We start from the raw sequence: 26,295 nt of genomic DNA on the forward strand, positions 1-26,295 counted from the left end.
AATTTTTTATGGTCTATTCCCGGTTTTCTCAGTGGCTAGAGAAATGATTTAAGAGATCTAGTAACAATCCATCACTACCTTGGGGGCATATAATTGCTCATAAATACAGTACTTTGTGTCTCGTCCTTGTTTTCATAGCCTTGAATGTGTTATCAGCTTACTTAGCTAGTAAGGCTTTATGCTTGGAAATAGTGAAATGTGAGGAAAATATATGTATTGGGCTTCCATGCAATGGATCTAAATCAGGCAGTCGGAGACTACTGTAGGCTGTGAACTCAATGAAATTACTGGGAAAGAATTTCAGTAAATGCAGTAACTGAGTGTGAGAGATGAAGTCTGACTTTAAAAATTACAAAGACTGGAAGCAGGGGAGAAATAGCAAGATAAGTCTGACTGAAAAAAAAAAAAAACACCACCACAAAATTGCATGGACACCATAGCAATTAAACTAGAATTTATCTCGTGGAAGAGGAGAAAAAGGTGAAAAACTCCCATGAAGGAGAAATTTTGTGATGCTGTTGACTAGCAGATGGTACATAGTGGGAAGGATCTTTTTTAGTTGTCTTTAAGCATCTGCTGTAGGTGTACGAGCTAAGCTAACCTCTTTAAGCTTCTGCACGCAAATCTGTATTATCTGTAGTAATTTGGTTATTTTTGACAGCTGGACCAGTACCACAATAGTCTCACAGATTAGCCAGGGGTATTTCAGCACCTGGTAGAGGAGGCTCATGGAATACATCTGTAGAAGGAAAGGGATGTTGGTGCAGTGATATGGAGAGCAAACTAAGTGAAATACCTGGAAAAGAGTTTTCAGACAGTGAGATGGGTAGCTTAGAAGAACAGCTTCCCAAGCAAAGTTTATTTTCATACTTCAAACTTGCTGGACAAAATGCAAGTAAATATAAAACTGGTAGGAAGCCACCTAATGGCTGAATCACCTGGGTGATTTAATAGACTCTGTGTCTCTTAACATCTGGATTCAGAAAGTTAATCTGAGCTAGTGGCATTGTAAATCTGCTGATCTGGTGCTAAATCAGGGAAACTGGGAATTCACAAAATGCACAGCTGCACTGATAACATTAGACGGCAACACACTTCTTTGGTAATTTAAAAATAATTGTAATTTAAAATAAAGTAAGAAAATTGTTGTACTGGAAGCAACCTCAGAAGGGGACTTAAATCATCCCATCATTTGTAACAGCTGACTGTCCAGCCTTGTCCCGTGGTGGAGATGCCACAGCCTCCTGGCTGCTCCGTTTCAGTTCTTCATGATCTCAGTGCCTCACCTGAAACCTCCAGAATGTAAGCTCAGTGCTACCTCCCCTATTCACTACAGCCATGAAGTCCATTTGGAAACTGTTACCATTTGTATCGTACAGCCTTTTTTGTTTATGCTTTCTCCTTTGCCCCACTCCTAACTTTCAAATTTCTGTATCAAAGGAGGGTTTAAACCCTTCATTCTGTCTTTGTTGGTCATGTCTATGACATGTCTAATCATCCTATTTGCACAGTTTCCAATTGTGTCAAAACTTTTATTCATGGAAATCCAGACAGAACTGCAGCTGCAGTCTTACTAAACTTGATAAAGCAAAAGGAAACTTTGTTTTGGGTATCTGCCCATTTGTGTATCTCTGTGTGGCATCTGCTATTTTCACAACAGCGCTACCTCATGGACTGTTCTTCAGACTGATGCCCTGTAAAACCCCTGTATCTTTTTTTTTTTTTTTTTTAAAACTACTACATAGGCTGTATCACTCTCTATATGCAGTTGATTATTTATGTTGAAATTTAGAGTTTGCAGTTGTCCCCATAGAAATTTCATCCTGTTTCTCCCATTTGGCTGGTGATTCAGCAGGTTTGGTGTACTGTCCCAAATACTCTAAAAATGTATTTAGTTTGTAGAGTTGCCAAGCATTGTAAATTGGGAATAATGGCTCATTATGTCATATCCCAAGGCAGTTAAACCTGTACTTTATGTAAAAGTGTCTGGATTTTACATGAAGATTAAAAAAAAAAAGAGCACAGATAGCTCTTGGTTACAAAGGAGTCGTCTTTGTATGTGTAACTTACTTAACATGCTGGTTTTTCAACACATTTTAGTATAAGCCTGAGGCATTCTTAAACACTATTTCTGAGCATTTATTTACAGACTTAGCTGCGGTTTATAGTTTGTAAGCACCATGCCCTACATTTCATAGAGAATGTAGTAGAGGAGAACTTGAGCCATAGGTTGGTGCAGTTAGCTGGTAAGTGGAGCAGAAGTCTTGTCAGTCCTCATTGTCGAGTATTCCTGTAATGGCTCTCACAGTAGGCATATTCGTGGTAGAAATAAATACTTCCTTTTCATTTGTTTAAAATACTTTTCTTGGGTAGAATTGCTTCATTCTTGTTAGCCACATCCTCTGAGGGGCTTGCACAGGTACAAGAAAATTGCTAGTTTAATTTGAACAACTTCACCTTTAAAATACTCAGACAGCATACCTTCCGATGTGAAATGTCAAAAAAGCTGCTGACTTTTGGAAGAATAACCCAGGCAGAAATTACTTCCACTGTTAGGCCATCTCTCCTTTCCTTACTGCTTTAATTCTGGCCTGTGTTCACCTTCTGTTGCTTGGCTGGTAGACTGGGTTGTAACTTTCCAGGAAGGTACTGGACTGCTTATAGTTCGTAGAACACCTGAAGGACATGCTGTGGACAACTGACATACCTATGGCCTTGGAAACTTGCCACAGTGCAAATAACAATGAAAAACTAATCAGTAGACTGAAAGGGCAGGAAGGTTCAGTATGCAGTCATGGGAATTCAGTTGTGCAGCTCAGGGTTAGAAGGGAATATACCAAGAAGGGCAATAAAGGGTATGGTGAAGTTTGAAGTACTTAATCCTGGAAACATGGGATTGCATTTGCAAATACATTCTCTGCATACACTATTAATCTTCTGTAAGCTGATCAATTTGCTAGATAGGTTTTCTGTAACAAGATACCTTTCTGTAGAAAAATAACACATAAAATATCGGATTCTGGTTGTCCCAAATGTGGGCTTCAAAAGTTGACAATAAGGAACTGTTAATTTGTAAAGTATACTTTTTCCCCAAGGATTTACAAAAATTTCTTTGCTAAGAAACGTAATTAATCAAGAAAAGAGCAGATTAAACATTATCTGCCATGTTGTGATGTCATTGCTGTCTTTTTAGAGAGTGAAATGTTTGTGTAATTGTGTAGGATAATATTTTTACACTAAATGAGTTTTTTATTGGAATGGTTTGCCTTCTTGCATGAAATCATGCTGACTTCAAGGAAAAGGGTCTTCTCATTCAAACAAACAAGTATGGTGATTTTTTTTCATGTTGTCTACTTCCTTTGTCCATTGCAAAATTTGTAGGTTGATATGAGGCCTTCAGGAATTAAATTTTTACAATAATAAAACTAGAATTAGTCCTGTCAAAGATGTTTAATGCATAGCTGAATTTAGCAGGGTTGCTCACATGTAGTATAATAAAGTGTTGATTTTAGTTTAGCTGAATTATTTCAGCATTGAAGATGCTGAAGCACAAGAGAATGTGAAGATAATAATTGTCAATATTACCTACTCTAAGTATTCACATTTTACTTCTTAGGTTCTAGAAACTTCTTCATGTAATTGAAGTTTTTGAGGGTTGGGGGGGGGATGGGGATGGGGTGTGTGTGTATAAAAAAAGAGGTTGGCTTCTTGACAAACTGTTCACAAGGTTTCCTAAATTGAAAATTCTTCTCTGAATAATTTATGATACTATTTGGAAAGTACTTTCAGAAATGGCCTGTCTGTATTTTGAGTGGCATTCATTAGTTTTAATTGCAGCCCTGTTCATATATTCCCATTCCTGTTTGCATAAACCAATTATATTAAAAAAAACAAAACAACAAAAAAAAAACCAACAAAAAACCACCCTATGTTTTTCTGACCAGATACTCATAATGAGTCTCAGAATACATCACTGTGCTGAACTTTCTTTGAACATATTTACTAGAAAATTCCTGGAAAGGAAAGGAACATCAGCTTCATATAACCATGGGAAAAGCAAATGACACCGGTAGTCTCTTAAAATCTCTATCCTCAGGATTTGGCATCGGTTGTGCTTCCAGTATGAAAGAACTATGTGACATCTTTCTGGTACTTCGCATCCAGTTGATGCCAAACAGTACAACTGTGTGGGACATGAAAATAAAACAGCTGGGGGCGGGGATGGGGATTTAATTAATATTGCTTCTGTATGGATTAGTTGTTTTATTTAATTGAGTTCTTCTGTGCCTAATTTGCATGGATATGATTTAGTCTCAGGTTTTGAATAATGTAGTAGGATTCTTTGTTTCATTTGAAGGGGTAGAGGACCGCTGAAGAACACATCTGATGTAATTAATGCAGCCAAAATGATTTCGGAGTCAGGATCAAGGATGGATGTCCTAGCACGGTTGATTGCCAATCAGGTGGGTTATTTATGCAGCAATGCATTAAACTTTGTCACAGAATAATCCATCCACACTTAAGAAGTGTGTTGGACTGCTCATGACGCTTTTTAGAGCTACTTGTCTGATTTTACTTCTCTATTTCTGAAGTGATACATACATACATTCTGTCTTAATTGTATGTGTGGATTCTTTTCATCATACATACCAGTGTGTCTGTTTATATATACCTACAAACATACCTAAATGTATGTGCACATACATCACAGATTTGTATGTACATACATTTATCTACTTATGTATTTCTACATGTGTGTGAGCTTCTTTAAGCTATGAACACAACATTTTAGACATACAGTATATATGAGTATCTATGCATGTATATGTAAATACATATATTTGTGGCTCCTTTAAGCTATGACCATAAAATTTTAGATATATAGTACAGTCCATTCTTGATGTCATTGGGTAAACTACCCAGAAACGACGAGTCATTTCAGGTGAGTCAGCTTAGGTGTGGGAACACAGGACTGTTGCATTGGCATAGAGCTCGCTGAGTGGGCTCACTTCGAGTTTGGACAGGTGCCAGGTCTCAGCACCATGCTTGGTCAGGTCACTGATTTTTCTTCTCTGTCTTTGAAATGGTTTGGTTTCCACTGTAATCTCTCTCTCTCTATAGTTACAGAATCTGTGGGTTTGCTGTGCCTAGGTTGTCTTTCTTCCATCTCTGCCCCCCAACACTGGCCATTTCTTTGGAGTACTGATGTAAAATGGTTTTCCTTCTGGACAGTCAGTGTATGTATCATCATCAAATGCAAAGTGTTAGAGCTGTAAGGTCTACTTAATTTCCACTGGATTTTTAAAACATCAGATAGCGCAAAAACCCCCACCAAAATACCCAAACCAGTATCTCCAGAAATCGATAAGCATGCTCACTTTCCTGGCTAAGACAACTGCATAGTAGCTTAGGAAATGAATACGCCAAGCAACTCGTCGCATGCAGCCTTCTTCACTAAGTAAGGCTGGTTGGTTTAGAGCCAGACAGTGCCAATGGAAGAGTGTAGCGACACGTCAGCGTGCAAGTATCAAAACTAGAACACTTACGTTCCTAGTCTTTGTGACTGCCTTTTCAGACCAGGGTAGCGTGGTATAGTCACTGTCTTCCACACGCTCACATACTGTCTTTACCCCCTCGACTTTTGACTTTCATATACAATGCTTACTTTTCTAATACCTAACAATCTGTTAGTGTTTTCTGTTGTGTATCTCTCTTAAATTCAGGATAACAAAGAAATTTTATTCTGGAGCTATACAGTTGTGATCTGATTTGTGAAGAAACTAGGTGAAATGTCTTGAGTCCCCATTTCTGATCTTGACAGATATTGTTCCAACACATCTCTCTCTTCAAGAGCATTGGAGAATGACTCCTCTCAACATTTTATCAATTACAGATTAAAATTCAAAACCGTCACTGATCTACTGCAGAAAATGATGGGGTATCAAAGTGAAAGGTGAGTAAGGGTCATAATCCCTTGCTCTTTTTAGAATAGGGAATCCAGTCTCACTGAAATATTTATTTCCTAACATTTTCTTTTTTCTGTATTACTACAGGGACTCCAGACTAGAACACAAATCAGTGTGAGGGAAAAGTAGCCATGAATCATTATTGCTAATAAGTTGTGTGTACCCTTGTAGCTGCTGGGAAATGTGACGTTATTCCCTGTGACATCTTGCTTGCATCTGAAATACACTATTTACAGGTGTTGCTTGTATTTTAAATCTAATTTCACACTAGAAGCAAATAAGCATATACAATTAAAAAAAAAAAAAAAAAAAAGATTAACCAAAGCAGCATTTCTGGTACCTCTGTGGTGAACACAACTATAGTCATTGCTAGGCATATGTCAAACTTGGTAAAAAGAATTTTACCTTTACTCCTACTACAGAAATGCTTAACATGATCCTCTCATTCCTCGGATGGCTAGAAATCTTTTAAGTTCTATAACCTTTTCTGCCTGTGCCAAGTCATCTTTTAGCTTATAAAACAAGGTATTTGTAAAAAGCAGTAATTCCTTTTCTCAGGTGTTACTTTGCCAAATTTTCTATGCCTAGCTGTCTTGGGATCCTAAAATAAAATAAACTCTACATTCCTCTGGCTACCTAATAGCTGTTCACTGAATCTGGTCCAGATGAAGGAACCCTTCAAGAATATGGTGCCCAGACTGGAACATGAATTCTAATGAGGTTTTATGAGTACCTTTCTCATTAGCATTAATACTTTTTAGTGGACTATTTCACCTGTTGCCTTTTAGTAACATCTAAATTATGTAGAATTTTTATTCAATGTAGAAACGGATTTGTATGATTTGTCTCAAAAGTGAAAAAAGATAGCCCTTCTTAGTAGCAATTTTCAAGGAACTTGTAAGATAAAGATCCTTGCATTCTTTCTGTGCATACTTTTCTTGACACTGTTTCAGCACTTGCTATCAAGCTTAGACTACCCTGTAAGTATTTGTTACCACGTCTGATACTGTCATTTAATTAGGCCACAACACTTCACTGTTCACAGTTGTCCCCCATGGGTCAGCTATTACTCTGCCTTTGCATTTAACAGACATAACTGTAAAAAAAAATACAGAATGTGCTGTAGGTCTTCCAAGGAAGAAAAGCAAAAACCTCGCTCTATTTCCTCCATCTGGCTTCAAACCCCAGCAAGAACCCGAAAGAAGCAATCACTGCATGATGACGAATCATTGTCATATCTCTTTGACCTTTTCCTGTTCATAAAACATTTTCAAATGAATGATTTTGGTTCACACTCTGTGTAATTTCAGAGAATCAAAGTTGAGGTGTGGAATTACATAATTCATACAGTTTTTCGGTTAGGAGGAAAAAAAACCCCATCACCCTACCCTGAAACTCTGATTTGCAGTATTTTATAACTCATCAGCCACAGCAGCACCTCTCTGATACATTGTTCTTCATTTCAGGTTTTTATAAACCTCTCTTCCTGTGTTTGAAGGAAAGGGACACAGTGTGGTACAATTAACAGAACTCAGTTATTTTTTGATCCATACTTACAGCACTTTTAAGATCACTTAGATTTAACAGCTGTGAAAATAATCACAGTACAGCATCAGCATAAAATCTAGGCAAATTAAACAAGGACGTTGATAATAAATTTAGTTTTGAATAAGACTGTTTCGAATTCATTGTCAAATCTGTGACCTGAGGCCCTAAGGTAATTAAGGCTGTACATCCTGTTTTTAATGGAATGTGCTGTAGGTTAAGATCTTCATTAAAAGCCTCCTAAGTATTCCAGTTGTTTTGCACCAGGAGGTGCTGGTCTGTTACGACTCTGTGAGGTGTCATTTAAAATGCTGTTTGTCAGAGCTGACACTGCAAGGAAAGAATAGCGGAGAGCATCTTGCATCCCTTTCAGTGATGGGAACCCCAGGTGGTGCACCATCAAACGGGCCTCTGATCCATGCGCAGCATGCTGGGCAGACCCTGTCCAGAGTCCCACATTTTGGTCGATCGAGCTATTACAGGATTTTTCCCAGAAGGAAACAACTTTATCATTTCCACTGACAAACGGGATGTTCACATGAAAACTTCTTTCTGCAGTCCTAGATAAAGGCAAGGATGTGCAGGTGTCCTAATCACCAGTACCAAGTGGGAACTGCCCACAAGCTCCTCTGCTGCTGTCTGTTCGCTAGCGGTGTGCTGTGGCCAAGGGATTTCTGCGTGACAGCACAGCCTAGGCCTGGCCCTGCTCAGGGTAAGTGCTGTGTGGGTCACAAACTCCTTGATGTACAGCGATCTCTTGGTCAGGTTCAATACATCAAGGCAACAAAATGCTAACTACTTTGAAATTCTGGAAGCGTAGTGATCAGTATGAAAAATCTCTTTCCATAGAACCAGGTGGTCTCCTGATTTATCAGCTGTTTTCATCTACTTTATAAAGTTTTCCTGAAAGCAAAATTGAAAAGGCATCCTTTAAAATGATTAGCTGATAAATGTGATGCAAGCAGACGTGCTGAAAAGATTACAAGATATGATTACAGGACCATCTTACCTAAAAGCTTACAGTTAACAAGTAGTTGCAAGAAATTACACATTTGTATTTATAGTAGTGGGTCTTTGGAATCAGATTCAGATTCTAAAGGAATGCTGTTGACTTTGGTAGGAAAGGGATGAAATCGAAGTAAAGCAAGAACAGCATAGTTTACAGTCAAAATTTGCTGCAGAATTGTGTTGATCTTTCAGGCCACTGCCGTGCCAGTGGCTTTTTCACTTGGGTTGTACATGTCAGTTTCACTGTGTGTTTAACCACTGCATCATTTATCAGATCACTTGGCGGTTTCTGTGGCTATAATTTCTGTTAGGTAAAACACCACTGCATCTTCTGGATGCAAGTCAGTTCTGATCTTGTTCTTATGGAAAGCCCTTGTTAACACCCCACTACCATCAATATGTACTGGAAAAGAACCTCTCATCATTTGCTAGGATCTCTGGCAAAGAATGTGAAGCCTTAAACTGGTAACCATCAATTGCCTGTGGGATGATTAAACTCAGAATTTATTAATTGTCCTTCTGTTGCAGCCTAGTATTTGGTTTCACTAGTGAGCAAGTGTTGCTTGTGCCAGATGCTTCTGAGCAATATGTAGCAGATACCTTATGGAATATCTTTTATACAGAGTGCATCTTTTTTCCTAATACCTGTTTATGGTTGATTTGGATGTGCTATAAGGCATGAGGATTCTTTTGGGTTTTTAGTACTTTATCCTGCTTAAACTAGTGTAGAATGTTATCTTTACCCCTATAAACACCTTTTCTTTGTATTGTGTTGCTGCGTGTCTTGATGGTGTCATCCTGTATAGTTTTATGGACAAAGTAGATAAAAATGAACACACTTGGACAGACATATGTTCATTTAAGCTAATAGCCTGTTGCTGACAGTAGTTAGTATTGAATTTATACAGAGCCCTGTGAGATAACAGCATGCGTTTCATGATACTTCCGCAATATCATCTCCCAACTTCCAGCAGCCATTTAAGAATTTACTTAACGCAACGTACTTTTGATACACTTGACACATTAAATAGTCCTTGATATTTTTTCATTAATTTGTCCAGTAACTTTTTAAACCTGTGTAAGCATTTAGTATTACCATTCTACAACAAAGATTTCTGCAACTTAACAACACACTGTTAAGTACCATCTCCTTTTTAATGGCTTTTAATGACCTCTTGGTTTTGTTTTGGAGGAAAGAATACCTGTTGTCTTTGTTGTCCTTTTCCTGTTTTCTTATGTCTTGTAGTAGGGCAAAGGAGGGGAAAGTTGCACCACATCTACACAGGGTAGTAAAGCTGTAGGTATACCACAGAGTTTTACAGTTGGATAATTACATTTCAGAAGTCTTTCCCTAATATTGCCTAGCATTTGCTTTTCTTGAATGCTACTGAGCACTGAACCAGTGTTTTCATAGAACTGTTTTAACCTCAAGGTCTTGATCTTGAGTGGCAGTTTTCTGGCCTTTGACACATATTATCTTAGCATTCCTGAAATTTTAAGCATTTCTTCTCCAATGGTATATAAGGAAGATAGTAAATGTGACTGGCCAGCCAATATTATTATATGAGTGTTGTATAATAAGGCTAAAGAATACTTTTCACTTCTGTAATTGACATTGTCACTATTTGAAGTGGATGAGACACTGGCACCCTATCTGGCCATCTCTTGAGTTTTTCCAGTGGGGGAAAAAAATTAATCAGTGTATTTAAGAAGAGAAGAAATGGAGGTGCAAGCATCTCATTACAGGAAATACACCCTGTCTTTATGTAACTACTTCTGATGCTTAAGGGGATTACAGTTGCATTTGACTGGAAGGAAAAATTTTTATTAATTAAAATTAAATAAAAAATGAGTATTCCAGTTTTCTAAACAGCCATTGAGATACCAGTATTTAAATACTGATTTGTGCAGCTCTTAAAGCAGTGTTGAGTAAAGATGAAACAAAGACATATTTTAATACAGTTTTCATAATATGCTAACACTTTGAAAACACTACACATAAGAAAGAGAAGTTGTCAAGAAACTTCTATTTTTCTTCTGAACTATGCTAAGGTACAGAAAATATTTTAGTTGTGAATCTGGCAGAACACAAGGTAAGGAATGACATTTAATTCATATTAATTACTATTTAAAATTCTTCACTTTAATCTTCATTAGTTTTATCTTTTCCTAAGTCTAAAACATGAACTTGTTTGCTTAACCATACATATATTGCATAGTCATGAAGAGTAGAATCTTCAGCCTGCCATTTTAAACAAATATCAAGTTTCTTCAGCAAAGCCAGTAGTTCAGGTAAAGTATTCAATGAATTAAGTATGACTTCTGGCAGGGTTTGGATTTAAATCCATTGACCACAATTCTTTAAGACCAAACGTTTAAATAACTGTACAAAACCATAGATGATTGTTGCTGCTGCAGCTGGGGAACATATTTTCTCTTTATCAAGAGAAAGTGACTATATTTATAATGTAAGTACACCACACAGGCTAAAAACACGTATTTGAAAAACTGTAGGGATCTATTTCTTATTTATCATGCTCACTTTTTACAGCTGTTGTAGCACGATAGGGACTCACCATTCACCTTAAGATCCCTTTATTCTGCCAGAGCAATGAAAAGCAGCTTTAGAACAAATGCATACCAGGCCTTGGGTGTCTAGACTGGTACTCACAGAGCAGTATTTCCCCTCCAGGTAGCCCAGGTACTTTGGGAGTTCAGAGAAATGAGGGTAGAAAGATGCTATTTTTATAAAAAAAACTGTGTTTGTAAAAGTATTGAAATCAGTGAGTTTTCTGTAAGACATTCTTACTTTCCTGTTCCCACTGATACAGAAGATCTGCAGATCAACCTGAATAAATTCTGGATGGAACACAAAACCCCCACAGATCATATTATAAGATAAAGCATAATTTCATATAAATGTTAACATTGCTTTGCATTTATGTTTACATTTGCCCACATAAGTATCACTATTAATGTTGGTATCTTCTTATGAAGAAATTATAGCTTCTTGGGAATTTAAAGGAAAACAGTTATTCCATACATTAAAGAATTTGTTTAGAAAACATGCTAAGGCAAGCGTAGCAGTGTTAAATAAAAAGTGAATATGGGGAAGTTTGGATTATCCCGAGCTTCTCCAATTATTTTGTTTAAAAGCTTTGCAAAAGGAATGAACTATGCAACCTGATACAGCTGTAGCAAAAAGCAAGACTACACTTATGTACGTACAATTTGAACACTCCTCAGTGAAGTATTAACCTGATGTCTGAGACAAGATTTTGAATCAGCAATTGTTGAAATGCTTTATTAATTGTTCTTTTCTTAATCTTCAGTGTCCAGACCAATCGTGCAAACAGGATTTGTTGGCTTACCTAGAACAGATCAAGCTGTACTCCCATCAGCTCAAGATCTGCAGTCAAGTTAAAGCAGAAATCCAGAATCTAGGTGGAGAGCTCATCATGTCTGCTGTAAGTAGAAAAATGGTATCCATTACTCTGTTAATCAAAACAAATCTTAAATTTGAGTTGTGCTGTCCTGTGCTCGTGAGAAGTTCCAGTGTAGTCCTGAATCTCTTGTTTTATTCCCCACTGTTTTTTGACTAAATTTCTTGGATTTTGCATTAATTTAAGAGTCATTAGCTCTGTTATAGGTAAGTCTTGTTAGCTAAGGAAAAGATACTGTTTATGATTTTGTGGAACTTTTATGCACTTGTCCTCAGCACAGATCTGATCACAGGCATTCATAGAATGCCTTCACATATTCTTTGATTGTTAGTGTTAATTACCTGTAGCATACGGGATTATGATTTCAAGACATGAAATCTGCTAAATGGTACAAAAAACAGGTACCAAAATCCTCCCACCCTTCATTCTTACCATTTAAATACTTTCCTCTTTATAGTAACACTCACATTCATGTAGTCTGGAGTATGCGTATCACTAAAACTATTAGTACATTATATATAGTTTATGAACTAATCAGAGATGAAGCCTCTTATTGCTGATGTGAGATTTGAAATGCTGGTTTTTGTAGAATATTTTTGTTGAATATTCAAATGATAATTCAGAGACCATATTTAAGCCTCTGGAACCTACAGATAAGTAATTTTGAATTGAATGCATACCTTCTGAAGCAAATACCCATTTTCACTTGGGTTGTAAATTAATCAAGTTTATCTTCATTGTCTGTTTCTTCTTTCCTTTTACAAGCAGTTACATGAGTAGTTGGGGTTAATAAAGCGAGATGTCACCGTTTCATGCCCTTTGTTGCATGTTAACTGCTATCAAGTCTCTCAACTTCCCTATGTTGTCTTAAATCTACCTGCAGTGGTCCCACACAGCAGAAATCCATGTATCCCTCTGTGCTTAGAAACCTTGTTTCAGTATTTCACTCTTCCACTCATCTGCACATAAGCTGTTAACGTCTTTCTTAGAGCACTAGTGCTTTTTACCCCAGTTTCTGTGCTTCTAACATGCAGAGGTGCAGAGAGAGAGAGAGACCCATCTGCCACAAACATCACGCAGAGCACACTACAGCTGTGCAAGAACAGCAGTGCCGCAGATACTGACTGCAGTCTGGTCTGACAGGCTGCTGGCCACCCACTTCAGAGCCAACAAGAATTGGGCTGTCTCTGTCTTTTCCTCTCTGGGACCTCTCATTTGGGACTTCTTCTCTGGAACTGTGTCTCTCTAGACAGTCTCTGATTTTGTGATCTGGTAGAGGTTTATTATTTGTCTTTGGCATTCTTGTGTCTCTGTGAAATCTGGAAATCAGATTAGCTAACTAGTAGGTTAAAAAGTTACTGGAGCTGACAAATGAACAAATATGCAACACAGATAAATCTTATTTGCTTACAAAATTAGTAAGATGCAACTTCTTGCACATCACAATGTATATCTGATTTGAATTGTCCATTGCTTTGGCACATTTGGATTCACATGGATCCTTGACATTCAAAAATCGCATACCACCCGATACATATGATCTGTAATTTTCCTGGTCCTGCGTCCTTCACTGAGCGCAAATTATTAGGGGATTCACTGCAAGAAAATTTGGAAGCCTAGTTTGGTTCTTGCTCTTTTTTTTCTCCCACTGTAATGATACTCACATTGTTTTCTTTGCCATTTTATTGTGTCACCCATATGTCAACAGTAGGAAGGACATAATCCTTTCACAAAAAATTAACTTCTAAAAATGAAAAACAAAACTTAATTTATAATCCCAGAAGGTTGACTATAGATCTTAATCCTCTTTCAAGAAAGGAGGATGAGTACAAGAGATTGCGTGCATCCAGAAACTCCAGGAAAGCAATTACTTGCTCAAATAAATGCGTAACTCAGTCCCTGTTCAATAAACACTCTTAAACAGGAGCTTAGCTTCGAGTCAGTGGAAATTAAAAACATGTTTAGAGTCGTGGACAGTTTTGGAAGTGTGATGTGTAGTCAAGGTGAGATGCTGTAAATTCTGGTTGATACTGTGTTAGAGCAATCTTGGAAGACGCTCCAACAGTGACTGTAATATTTATTCTTTAAATACGGCCGATGTGGTTAGGCCTATAAAAAAGAGGAGAACTGCCAGCCAATGCTCCCAGAGATCTCCCAGCCAAAGCCTTTTAAAGTCAGTGGAGCCATACCGGGTTGGTATTAGTGGTTCTAAAAAGTTTTAGAGAATTAGAAAATAACCCAAAATATCTCCCTGATCTAAATGTCTGCTAGTGAGAAGGGGAGGGCATTACTGGTTGACTGTGCTCAGCTGTCCCTTTACAATTAAAATTGTGGCTACATGAAAGTGCAACCAAAGCAAACTGTGATGGCTTTCCTATCAGGCTTGTCCTAATCTATATGTAAATGAACTATTTGTGTTTAACTTGCTTCAATTTTAGAAGAATATAGGAATTTAAACTATGTCATATGGATAAAGTGATAAGCAGAGAGGGAGAGAAATTCACTACTGATAGAAAATGGCTGATAAGTGAACTTCTTTTTTTAAAAGCTAGAGCAAATTCTGGCTTTGAAGATCCATGTGGAGGCTATAGAATTTGATCATGTAGGTTAGCTGGCCTTGGAAAGTAACAAAATCCAAAGTTCTGCATAAGAAAGCACAGAGGTGTTCTCACCCCTCACCTCAGGGAGCATAGTAAGGGAAGAACTCCATAGAAGATACACAGACAGAATATCTATGTCCTGATTGTCCAGTATCTCTTTAGACAGATGAATTTTAGTGTTCTAGACAAAGCAGGGTTTTTATGGTTTATGCAACACTACTAAATCTTCAGACTTTGTTCACATAAAATCAATAGCAAAGTTATTTTTTCAAGCAGCCAGAAGTGTAGCTGGAATAGGATTATATTCTCCCTAGTCCTGCTATTCTTATTTACCTATTTATCCTAATAAAGAATGAGAATCAGAAAAAGAGACATCAGGCATGATTAAGGAAAAAAAGAGTGCATGCCCTTGGAGACAGTAAAGTTTTCATTATTTATTAAGTAAAAAAACTCAGGAGTCTCAAAATACTGTATCCGTCATCTGGGTAGTGAAGATGTGCTATGGGAGAAAATGCATTAGGAAGAATCACACTTCTACAGGTTGCTACATTTTTTGCTTTCACTGTTTCCCTGTGATTTCTCTCTTGTACCCCTGTACGCTCAAGATAACTACCTGATTCTTGGTCCTCCCTCAGCTGTCATTTGCTCCTCACAATTCCCTTTTGTTATCTCCTGTCTCCTTCAGGAGCTGTGATAAGTGTATGCAAACAGAAGCACTGAGGAGGAAAGCTTCTCTCTTGTGAGAAATTACAGATTTCCACATTTCAGGTGGTTAATAACAGCTTCCACACTGGCCTAGTAGACTTCGCTGCACAAAAAGTGAGAATGAATGAGCAACTGGTGACAGACCACAAATCCACGCATTAAAAAAAGCACTGCTGTATGGATGTAAGATGGCACTTACATCCACCCCACACTTCCCTTTCTCTGACAGTAACTGTGCACAAGGATCGCAGATTTAGATCAGCCTCAAGGAATTTTAAAGTTTCTTTCTCACAAGAAGAGTAGCAGTTCATGAAAAAAAATCCTCTGTTGAAGCTTAAAGACAAAGACTGAGTAACGAATAGAGGGATATAGTCTTATTCTATCTCATGCTTGTAGATAAAGAAAGAACTGCCTCTTGAAATAGAGCTGTCACATCATCTGTCTTACCAGGATCTTCTTCTGGGTGAAGCTACGGAGGAGGAAGTAAAAGTAGTCATAAAATGGCATTGCAGATTAACCTTATGTACTACTACTATATAATAGTGGTCCGCAGTGCCACGGTATATGGGCACCGTACCTCTGTCAACAGGAAAATGGATTCCCAGCTACAGAAGCACTGTACCTAAGGAGGTGCTGGGGGCTGCCAGCATAGTTCAGCTCAGCACTTACTCCCATGACAACAAAGAGCATTATGCATATGAAAGTATGTTGTAATCCACAAACATAGCTCATAGTTATTCATTCTCTATATCACATTATCTTCAGTTGTTTTTCACCTATGTCCCCTGTGCCCTCATCCTTGTCTTCCCTATAAAACTCACCTGACAACCTGTCCTGGAATGTTTTTTACTTAAAACTAATACCCCTGCCATACCATAAGGGTAGGTTAACTCGGCCAGTTTCCCTGGGCCAGCTTTGGGGAGTATCCAGCTGACTGTTCTCTTGAGCTAGCGGCTGGCTGACTTTAGGCCATATAGCCTTGTAGTCTGTTACTGCACGTCTGGGGACACCCGCCTGTCTCACTGTACCTTTATTCTAGTGGCACAGTCAGGCTCAGAGCCCCAGTTACGGTGGTTATAAAGGGTCATGTCCATAAAAAGAGAGGAAGAGATGTGTGACTCATTAGCTTCTAATTCTTCATACACTGTGGGGCTTTTTGCATTCATTAAAAATGCCTTGATCAGTTATTTAGTCTTGCTCCCGTGAAATACTTAATTTTTTTTAAATAATCTAGCTAGCATTGCAAATTTGTGCTGCACAAGTGAAGATGGTGAGGATTCAGTAAGTCTTCACTAGGTGTGACTAAACAGGAAGTGGACAGTGCCTTCTAGTAATTAGAATAAATTTGTGCTTCTTCAGGCATAAAATAATGGGGTAACATTTGCAGTACGCAGATTGACAGTAATTACATATATTTATGTAGATAAGCTGATAATTCATTTACAAGTACTGCACAATGATAGGCTTGCACGTTGCCAGCTTGCTTTTTTCCCAACAGTAGCTTTAAATAAAGAGAAGTGTATCACAGGGCAGAAAATTAACATATCTTATATGTAAACATCATGCTGTCTGGTTTCCGCGAGGCAATTCTGTTTTGTGCTATTTATAGTCATTATCTTGTATTTCATTTTATATTTTATTTGGTAAGGGAAACAAAGCTTTTTGGCCTTAAAAAGGAAACAGAAATCTGGACAGAGTTCTCAGAGTGACAGTATTACAGAATTTGATAAATAGCAGAGAAGAGATCTCTCAGGTTAGCCAGCCTTACCTGTGCACTGAATGCTGTTTCACTCTTTTCCTGGAAATGTCTCATTTGATTTATCTTTGACTCTTCCTGTTGGTATCTCAAGAACCAGACTTACTTAAACAGTGATATAAATCCACTTTTATGTAAATGTAGGTGCTTTAATACTTCTAACTTCATGCTTCAAGGCTAGATTTAAATGTCTGTTGCCCTTGCTGAGTTAACCACTGAGTTCCCACGCCAGTTAAATCAGAAGTTGCTTGCACGATATTGCCATGAACATGTTTCAGCTTTGAAGGCTATGCTGCAGGGAAAAACGCACGGAGTCTAAGCTGGCAGGTAGAAAAATATAAGGTAGGTACTTGTGGCTGCCACCAGGCTGACACAGTCCAGATCCTTGGATAACCATACCTCAGGAAAATCATGTCTTGGCTAACATGTGAGCATGGTGGCAGCTGCCAAGCTGCTCAACGCCTTCGTTACAGTTGGGAGATTTTCAGTTACTGCCAGAGAGGAGCCACGCAGCAAGAGCTGGCATTTTGCTGAACCCTTTGAAGAGCTGCTCCTTTGGCAGGGGAGGGGAGGGGGAGCAGTGCATTTCCATTCCTTTTAAGGGTTCCTGTTCGGGTTTGCCTTTTCCTCCTAAAAGAGAAGTCAAGATGGGCAGAATGGCTTCCCAGCTGCAGCTCCTGTAGGACTGAAGAATGGGAACAAAGGGCTAAGCAGCAAGCGGGGCAATCGTATTGAAATACTAGCTACTGTAACAGCTCACTTGATTTAAGACGGTTTGTTCCACTGACTTCAGTATCGCTGTCCTGCTTTTACTGCTGTGTGGCCTTCGGTGAAAAAAATTATCTTTTGCCTTGCTTTAAGTCCATAGCTGCTGTTCTGACAAAGCTGGTGCCTGCGTGTGCCAGAGGCAGAGCGACTGCTCCTTGTTCAGCCAGTTTGTTTCTCCTTGCTGGTATTTCTCCATGTCATTGGGAACTTTGGTCAGTTTGCTTGAAACTGCTGCTTGTAGAGCCTGAACACTATGCATAAAATTACTTCTTAAATCAGTATTTGATTCTGAAAATGCTAATTTTCTAAGTTGACATCAGCCCCTATGAGCTAGTAAACTATTGTAAAATTTTCTGTTACTGAGAGTTGACAGAAATGTTTCACTGTGTGGGGTTTTTTTTATGTAATAATACTACTACATCTTCCACTGCTTTTGCCTAGTGTATGCTGGTAGGTGTGTATACAGAGCTCCTGGCCTTTGGAAGCAGAGCAAGGGGTATATTTTTTCCTATTACTCACAGACAGCTCAGTTGCTGTTGCTTTCTGAACAGCATCTACTGAGAAGAACAGATTTAAAGCAGCAAGACTTATTACTGGTAATGTACGCTACAAGACATTTAAGTTTTCCTAATAATAATTACTTGTCTAATTAGCAAAATAAGGATGTATTTTATAGTTCTTAGCCTCAATGAATGTAAGATTATTGCAACAAGCACTCCATTTCTTCACAAACTAAAGCAACTGATGGAAACAAGCAAGGGAAAGATTTATATTAAACCATTATTCTCTTTTTGTCAAGGAACTTTTTTAAAAAAATAGTTTCATTTTCTTAAAACCTTCCTGCAAGTGAAAACAGCAGTACTTCGGAGGGACTGAGCTAACCACTTGTCTAAGCATATGTTCCATTATGGTGTTTCAGGGAAACAGTTTTACAGTACTTCATGTAATTTCTTTATCATTTAACTTGGACACAGGGCCTGGCCTAATTAAAGGACTCAATGTCAGTTCTTTGAATCTTGCATAGCCTGAAGCAGATTGTGGTACTGGTTAGTTACTTAGTTCATCAGCTTCAATTTCCCCACCTGAAAAAGGGTTAAAAGGCAGAACAAACCCCACATACCTTTGACGTGTATAAGTTAAGCACTAGACAGGCAGACAGACAATGGAATAGCCACATTTTTAGGAAAACTCAGCTCATTGAAAAATAATCACCCCCACATTATCCACCCAAATGGTGACGCAGATTTCCCAAGGCCAGTTCCACAAATTGGGATGTATCCCAAAGGGAGAGCATGGCAAAGCAGAGGTGAGCAAAATGCTGAGGGAACATTTTCCAGTAATGGGAAAACAGAATTGCAATGGCAAGTCTCCCTTTGGCTTAATTTTATATGTAACTGTACTGGAGCTGAATCCATGACAGATTCTATGTAGTACCTGGCATTTACATGAAGAAACATAGTAGTTAATGAAGTGCTTCCAACTCCTGAAATTTTTCCTAGGCTTTCTTGAACACCCATCTTTTGGTGCGACTATCCATTTTCATTAAAATCAAATTATCACAATGCTGGGTAGAGAAAAAAATGTGGAAATGTAAATATCCTCAGCTCAGGAAACAAGGCAAGTAACTAGTGGTAATATCCTGGCCCAGGACAAGGAAAACACCGAGTTCTTCAATGGTCAGGATTTCACTTAATAATTTACCTCGTTTTGGATTGGTTTGTTGTTTTTAATCTTAAAGGATTAAATCACTTTATCTAGCAACCTTAGTAAAAGAACCATAAAATAATTCACAACAGCAAATTGTTACAAATAAAGAAAAAAATGTAATAAGTATTTTTTACCTTAAATGCACCACTACTCAGATGCTCACTCTACTCTTCATAGAAATGTAGAATTCATGTTTTTTTCAGAAGTAGCTGCCAAAGAAAGAGAAATTCAGTCTTAGTCTCTCGGTATAGTGTAACAAAGAAAACTTGCTTCTAGGCATGTATTTAAACCTAGCGGTTCAGTTAAGATTAACTTTTAATAACCGACCTTGTTTCCGAAAGAATTTTAAGTTCAAACTTCCAATGGTGATTAAAAAATTGTGTATTTGATTTTACTTTTTTTTTTTTACTTTTTATTCTTACTTTTCACCTGTATGAAAAATGAACGTCTGGCTGAACTGTAAATAGGACTCGGGAGACTGTAAACAGCCAATTGATAAATCTGTGCTCAAACAGTAAAACCTCAGTTCCCTGCAAAAAACCCCGAGACTCACACAGACCAATCGAGAGTATCACAGCTGGGGTTCTAGCAGACTGGCACGTTGCATACCAAGAAATGTTTTGTGAGTATTCTTTTGCATAGTTTCTTACAGCTTTATTCCAGCAGGCACTTTTCTGCCACTTCTTTGTGTCAAAGAGACAGTGTCTGCAGATCTGTGCAAAGAGTGTGAGTGGGAGAGCGAGAATGCTGTGAGAATAAGGAAATTCTGTATTTAACTGCTACAGAAACAACTCCTACTGATACATGCCAAGGCAAGCATTTCTTAATACACTGAACAGAAAATACTTTGACAACGGAAGTTTCTTTCAGTTCTAAATCATGATTTTCTTAATCGTTCTGAATATTAAATAAAAACAACTGACCTAGCAGTTATATTGTTAAACTTCTTATAGTCATGGATTGCTACTACTGCCAAGACATTAAATTATTTTATTGAAAATGTGAAAAATATAATGCATGTAAACAATTTGAAAATAAAGTTTCAAAATTTAGTTTTTTCTGAACTGTCTTTTCTACAGCTTTGTTATTCAGGGGAAGGTTTGCTTTACTTGCACACAGGACTCATTACAGAAGAGAAATGCACATGCTGGAGATGAGTTGATTTCAGCATGATTTGGGTGATCAGTATGTTGGTTTTTTTAAAAATACTATCTTCAGGTCTGCATCTTCTGTTTCTCACCACAGTGTGAAGTTTACAGCAGTTACAGAATCGTTCTGTATTCCTTTTGCAATGGAAACAAAGTACTAACAGAGGACAGGTGACATTTAAATGAGGAAAGAGATGGCAAGGGATGCTTATCCTAAGTCCTTTAAGAATCACTGTCTCGACTGACAGTCAGAGCAGTGAAATGTGGAGGCTGGAACATTGTAGATCCATGGCAAGTGCTGAAAGAGCCAAAGTGGGAGTCACACGAAAATAAAACTGCTTTTAGGTTGGGGTTGGTTTGTTTGGTTTTGGTAGTGAATCTTTACATATCACTTGCTACACATTTACAAGTTTGCAGCTCCACCTCTAAATGAAATGAGCTTAAATGCTCAATGAATATTTTATTAATCTTTCATTTATGCCATTTCATTTCATCAATTTTCCTAGATATGTTACACGACCTTGAAGAGGCTGCTGAATAGCTGAGATAAAAGCATCCAAGTGAAGACAGTCCTTGAGTACATTAGATTTATAGAAGAACAATAGATTTACACCAAACTCTATAATGTTACTGACATTGAAATATAAAACCAGCTGCTCTCTAGAGACAAAAAAAAGATGAAATGTATGGCCTTATTCTTACCATCTGTAGTACATGCCCAAGAATATCTTCTAAAAGCTGCTCCAAAATTTTGCATGAAGAGATAGCTCCACACCCGCAACCCGCATCCCCTCATTTTCTGTACAGAAGAGTAGTGTGAGATGCATCCAGAGAAGTGAGGGGAATGTGGACACCAAGACGCTGCAAGTAACATGGATAGCCTAAAGGGCAGCATTAAGCCTCACTCTATTTCATTGCCTATGCAGAGAGGCCGAGAGCAAAGCAGAATTAATGGTGGTTGCTGCCTGTCCTGACGCACACCATCTACTCCCCCCAGCACCGCCGCTGTGCAGCAACACCCCTAATTTAAACAGCCTTAGTGTTGACAGGTCATCTGCTTTTCAGCAGTGGCTCTTTTGAATATTTTTATTTCAGGTATCTGTTTCTGAAAGCCTGTTTGTATCTCAGAGCATCTTTTGTAGAGCTTAAATAGTATGGCAGAGGTTCAGTTTTCTACCGGCACAGTAAGGGGGCAGTGAATTAAGCCACTTCCATTTGGTACATCTGTACAATTGGGTTTATAATTCAGTCTTCAGATTTTCAGCATTTAAAATGCCGGAGTTAATAGGTGTCCACTGCTCAGAGCTCATCTCAGACTATGAGGCTAACATGCCACATATTGTTTTGTAATTACAACCTCACCAAATCAGAGAACCATGAATTTTACTTATTATTTGTTTATAGTAGATATGTATGATTATAATTTAAGAAATAAAAATACAGTTTTCTTGATCACAATGGTTTGGTGAAGGAGCTGCGGACTGTTCCGCAGCCACGGCCATTTTGTAGAAGGAGCTACAGATGTCAGAATGGGTGGTAACTAACTTCACTCTGCAGAGAATAGGAAAGGCAAGTAAGTTGTAACAGTCTCCTGAAAAGATTCCACTTTATTGTCCATATTTCACAGTATACACTATAGAGTCACAATAAAAACTGGATGAAGCTTTGGGATAACCTTTATCCTGCTTGGATGCTGCTAACAATTTATTCTAGAAGCTTTTTCCCTTCCCTGCAAACAGATTTTTTTTTTTTTTCTCCCCACTCCTGGAGCAGCAGTCACTGGACCTGCCACTGACACCCCAGCCCACCTTGCTGCCCTGCCTGCAATCCTGGCATCGCTCTAACTCCAGGCAACTTTAAAAAAAATGGAAAGATTACAGACACTGAAGTCACTAAGAAAGCTCGCTCAGTAAAAAAGCCTGCCCCTTAAAGCCTATACATCTTCTGCCACTGAACCAAAACTATCTTTTCTTTTGCCCCCCCGGCACGCAGCAGCTTCATAGTGGTGTTACTACACAGCCAGTGCTAGAACAGTGAGTGCACATGATGCCACCGATACGGACCGTTGTTGGGGGGGTATTATTCAAAGCTCCTAAGAAGCTGTCAAGATCATGGTGTTGTCAGCCATTCATAGAAAAACAATAGATTAAGAAAATTTTGTGTATGTGCACATGTCTGTGTATAATTAATCCTCCAGTTACTATGAAAGAAAACGGTTCACAGCAAACTTTGTGTCTCTCCCCTTCTTCCTTCTAAACAAATAATATACATCGTGACAGTAAGTATTCAGCAGTTTGAAATTTGAACAGGACACCAGTTCATCTGGCAGTGAGCTAACGCTACACCACTGGTCAGCCTCCCTAGGATAAGGGGTGCATGAGGGACTGCAGACGTATCAGGAGCGTAACGACAAGCCCTCTGAGCAGAGTACCTTACTGACAGCCTTGGAATTTATAAACTGTTTGGCTTAAAAGCAGGATCTGAAATAGGCTTGGAGGTCACCATGTGCTTTAAACTTCATGTCAGATCGTATCAGACACACTGTGTTGTACTGCTAAACCTAGCGAGGGACTAGGAGCCTGCCTCCCTGAAGGCCCCCAATACACCTACCATCTTCTGTTAAAATACTGCCATGCAAAGATCACATGCCTATTACAAACGAAATCCTTTCTAAAAAGCTCACATGCTGCAGCAAGGAATGAACTTCAGAGGCCACCTTTTCCTGGAGTATAGAGATGAAAATTCCAGTTCGCTATTGCAGACGTGTGCATTCAACCAGACCCCTTAACTATTTTAACTTTCGGGCAGGGGGGTGGGAATTAAAAGGATTTTTTGGCACTCCCAGAGGGAAGCAGTAAACAGGATCTGAACTGGCAGAAAAACCTGCCAGTTAATAGGTGTTTCCAAAATGCAACTAAATGCAGCCCCTTGGCTGCATTTTTATTACTACCTTATTTGTGTGTATGTGTACAAAGCGTTAACACAATCAACATGAAGACAGACAATAACATTCCTCTCACCTGATCAAATCATGAGACCTGGCAAAGGGGGAAAGACCTTGAACCTCTCACAACAACTCAGTTTGCAAATCTGCATCTCGCAAAAGACTACGCAGTTAGGCTGACTGACAAAGTGCAAGATCATTTTCCTTCTAAAACCAATGGCCCTTTTAAAGAACTAACTACCTTACTTTTACAGAAGACAAATGTTTCAACGAAGAGGATGTTTAGAAGTGGAAATGTTGGCTTTCCAGTTATATAGAGTAATCCTACTATTTTTACATTCACATCACAGGTGGGCTGCCTCAGTGTTAGTATACATGCAAGTGACAAATATTGCTGAACAAGGTGCTTGCAGTATGTCAGTGCATGCACGCACACTTGTACGTTCTCTGTGTGTGCATGTACACACGTTTGCGTGCATTCACACATGCTCTCTATAAAGTAGACTGTCTTGCATTTGAAGTTTATATATTGCCCTAAAATCAATACTGTTCTCATCCTGGCACACTGACAGAAGTTTGGCTTTTAACACTCCTTTTCCCTGTTTTGGGGAAAATGCCGTACAATGGTAGGCAACCCGGCAGAATTTATTTAAATAATATTTATAATAACCAATATTTCTAAAAAAAATTGCTTAAGTATTAAATACTAAGTAATAATAAATATGTAAAACTTTCTTAAAGGTATTCAGACTGGAGATTCCTTTCCAAATTGAAATAGTCAGCCTTGTAATTAAATAGGAGTGTGGTGTCTTCTTCCAAGGTAAAAGGCTACTCATTTAGGTCACTGAGATGATTTACGCTAATATTTGTCCCTGGCAGTTCTTTGGTGCACTGTGACAACAGCAAAGGTACCTTTATGTTGAAGGAGGAAGACAGTCCTTATTTCAAGCAAATAAATCAGAAAGAAATACAATGGTACAAAAAGCACTGTGCTCAAAATGAAATATGGCATAATTCAGCTTAGCTGGCCCTGTCAAAGTGTCCCATACGACCAAAATCAAATTGTAAACTTTTAACATAAAATGGTATCATTTTTTCCTGTTTGAGTGCACTGGACACATGACAATACTTTCTAAGTGCCCAGGGTGGTATGCAATGCCTAACACACACAGCTGTAGCAGATGTACACAAGTTCTCTGCTCTTGGATTTTAAGACCACAAGACATGGAAGGACACCCGCCATCACACACACAAACACACACACACACTCTCACATGCACACAGACACAGTTCCTCACCTTTTGTGTGTTTGTTGTTCCTGTTACTTCTGAAATGATGAGCCTGATCAGTGTTTTGAGACCAAGAGAAATGAGAGCCTTTTTCTCATTTCCAAGGGCTGAAGTGATGCTGATGGCCAATTACAGGCATCAGTTCCTTTGCCGGTGTTGGGCTTTTGTCAAATACTTGTGCTTGTTCTTGGTTTTGTCAAGCCACAACCCCCAAGATCATAGCTCTCCCCGTCAGAGCAGTAACTCATCACAGGATCTTATTTGCTGTTTGCACAGTACAAGCAGCCTCTAGCTTGGCTGCCAGCCACTGGGGCTGAGGAAGCGGTTAAGACGGTGAGGAGTCCCCAGCACTCTGCTCTCAGCCCACAGATACTGTGCAGCATGCAGGCCTCAAACGTATGAAGGGAGCAGTGCCGTCTGAGTTTGTGTTACATTAGAGAGCAGGGTGGCAAAGCCAACCTGCTTGTTAAAGCTGGCATTTCTTTGTTCCAGTTAGCAGATTTTCAGTTTGAATGAAATGCACAATTTCCTATTGCCGTATCGACGGAAAATGCCTTTGCTCTAACACTTGTACGCCTATGTGGTATGCAGCTGAAGATGGTAGGAGGTGATGGGGATTAGTTTGTTACACATTCTGCCTCTTAGGTTAGCACTCCTTAAAACAGTTTGAGGCCACACAATCATTGCAATTTCTGTGTACTGTCCTGTTCTTAATTACCCTTAGAAATCTTGGCCACTGACTGAGACTAGGTTCAGCAGCTCTGACAAAACCAGCCACTTCAAGTATCCCAGCACTGATCAGGAGCATGTGTGGGAGCCTGGAATATGACAGGAGCAGCTAGAGACTTTGCTTAGTGCTGATACGAAGGAAGTAATGGGTCACATTTTCACAGCTTTTCTTTGAGTTGGTTTCATTACTCATCAGTACTAATTGCAACGAGACCCTGCAGGCAAGCATCATGAATGCTTGTTTTAAAAAAACAATAAACTACCTATATAGCCATTTATATTCTATCAGCACAAATTTCTGCATATCACTTTAAGCCTGAGCAGTGGAACATGAATATAATCACAGAATCATTTAGTTTGGAAAAGGCCTTTGAGATATTCCAAGTCCAACCATTAACCCAGCACTGCCAAGTCCATCACTAAACCATGTTGCCAAGCACTGCATCTATCTGTTTGTTAAACACCTCCAGGGATGATGACTCCACCACCTCCCTGGCAGCCTGTTCCAATGCTTGACAACCCTTTCAGTGAAGAAATTTTTCTTAATATCCAATCTAAGGATCAGACTCACCAAGGGAAAACAAAGAAATTAAGCTTCAGTATGGTAGACTTACTTTTTAACCATTGTTTATTCCTAGGCATATCGTGATTAAAAGAAGACTGGCTTCCTAGGCTAATATTTCTGTT

At 38.7% G+C, this 26,295-nt stretch overlaps 1 protein-coding gene and 1 long non-coding RNA gene across 4 annotated transcripts in view; one reads left to right on the forward strand and one right to left on the reverse strand.

Moving 5' to 3' along the window:
• Positions 1 to 26,295, forward strand: part of CTNNA3 (catenin alpha 3) — a 503,321-nt gene that overhangs the window by 474,598 nt on the left and 2,428 nt on the right. For all 3 annotated transcript variants that reach the window (XM_005433457.3, XM_027817117.2, XM_027817118.2), the window contains 2 exons: positions 4,358 to 4,463; positions 11,852 to 11,986. In XM_005433457.3, the coding sequence (XP_005433514.1) occupies positions 4,358 to 4,463; positions 11,852 to 11,986 (241 nt within the window). The remainder of the gene's footprint in view (positions 1 to 4,357; positions 4,464 to 11,851; positions 11,987 to 26,295) is intronic.
• On the reverse strand, positions 4,477 to 26,295 carry LOC129736785 (uncharacterized). Its single transcript, XR_008733864.1, has 3 exons — positions 19,633 to 26,295; positions 11,891 to 11,984; positions 4,477 to 8,414 (listed from the first exon to the last, which is right to left on the reverse strand). It is a non-coding gene; the product is annotated as an uncharacterized LOC129736785 (long non-coding RNA).

Source organism: Falco cherrug, chromosome 9, assembly GCF_023634085.1.
Source record: "Falco cherrug isolate bFalChe1 chromosome 9, bFalChe1.pri, whole genome shotgun sequence".
Taxonomy (NCBI): domain Eukaryota; kingdom Metazoa; phylum Chordata; class Aves; order Falconiformes; family Falconidae; genus Falco; species Falco cherrug.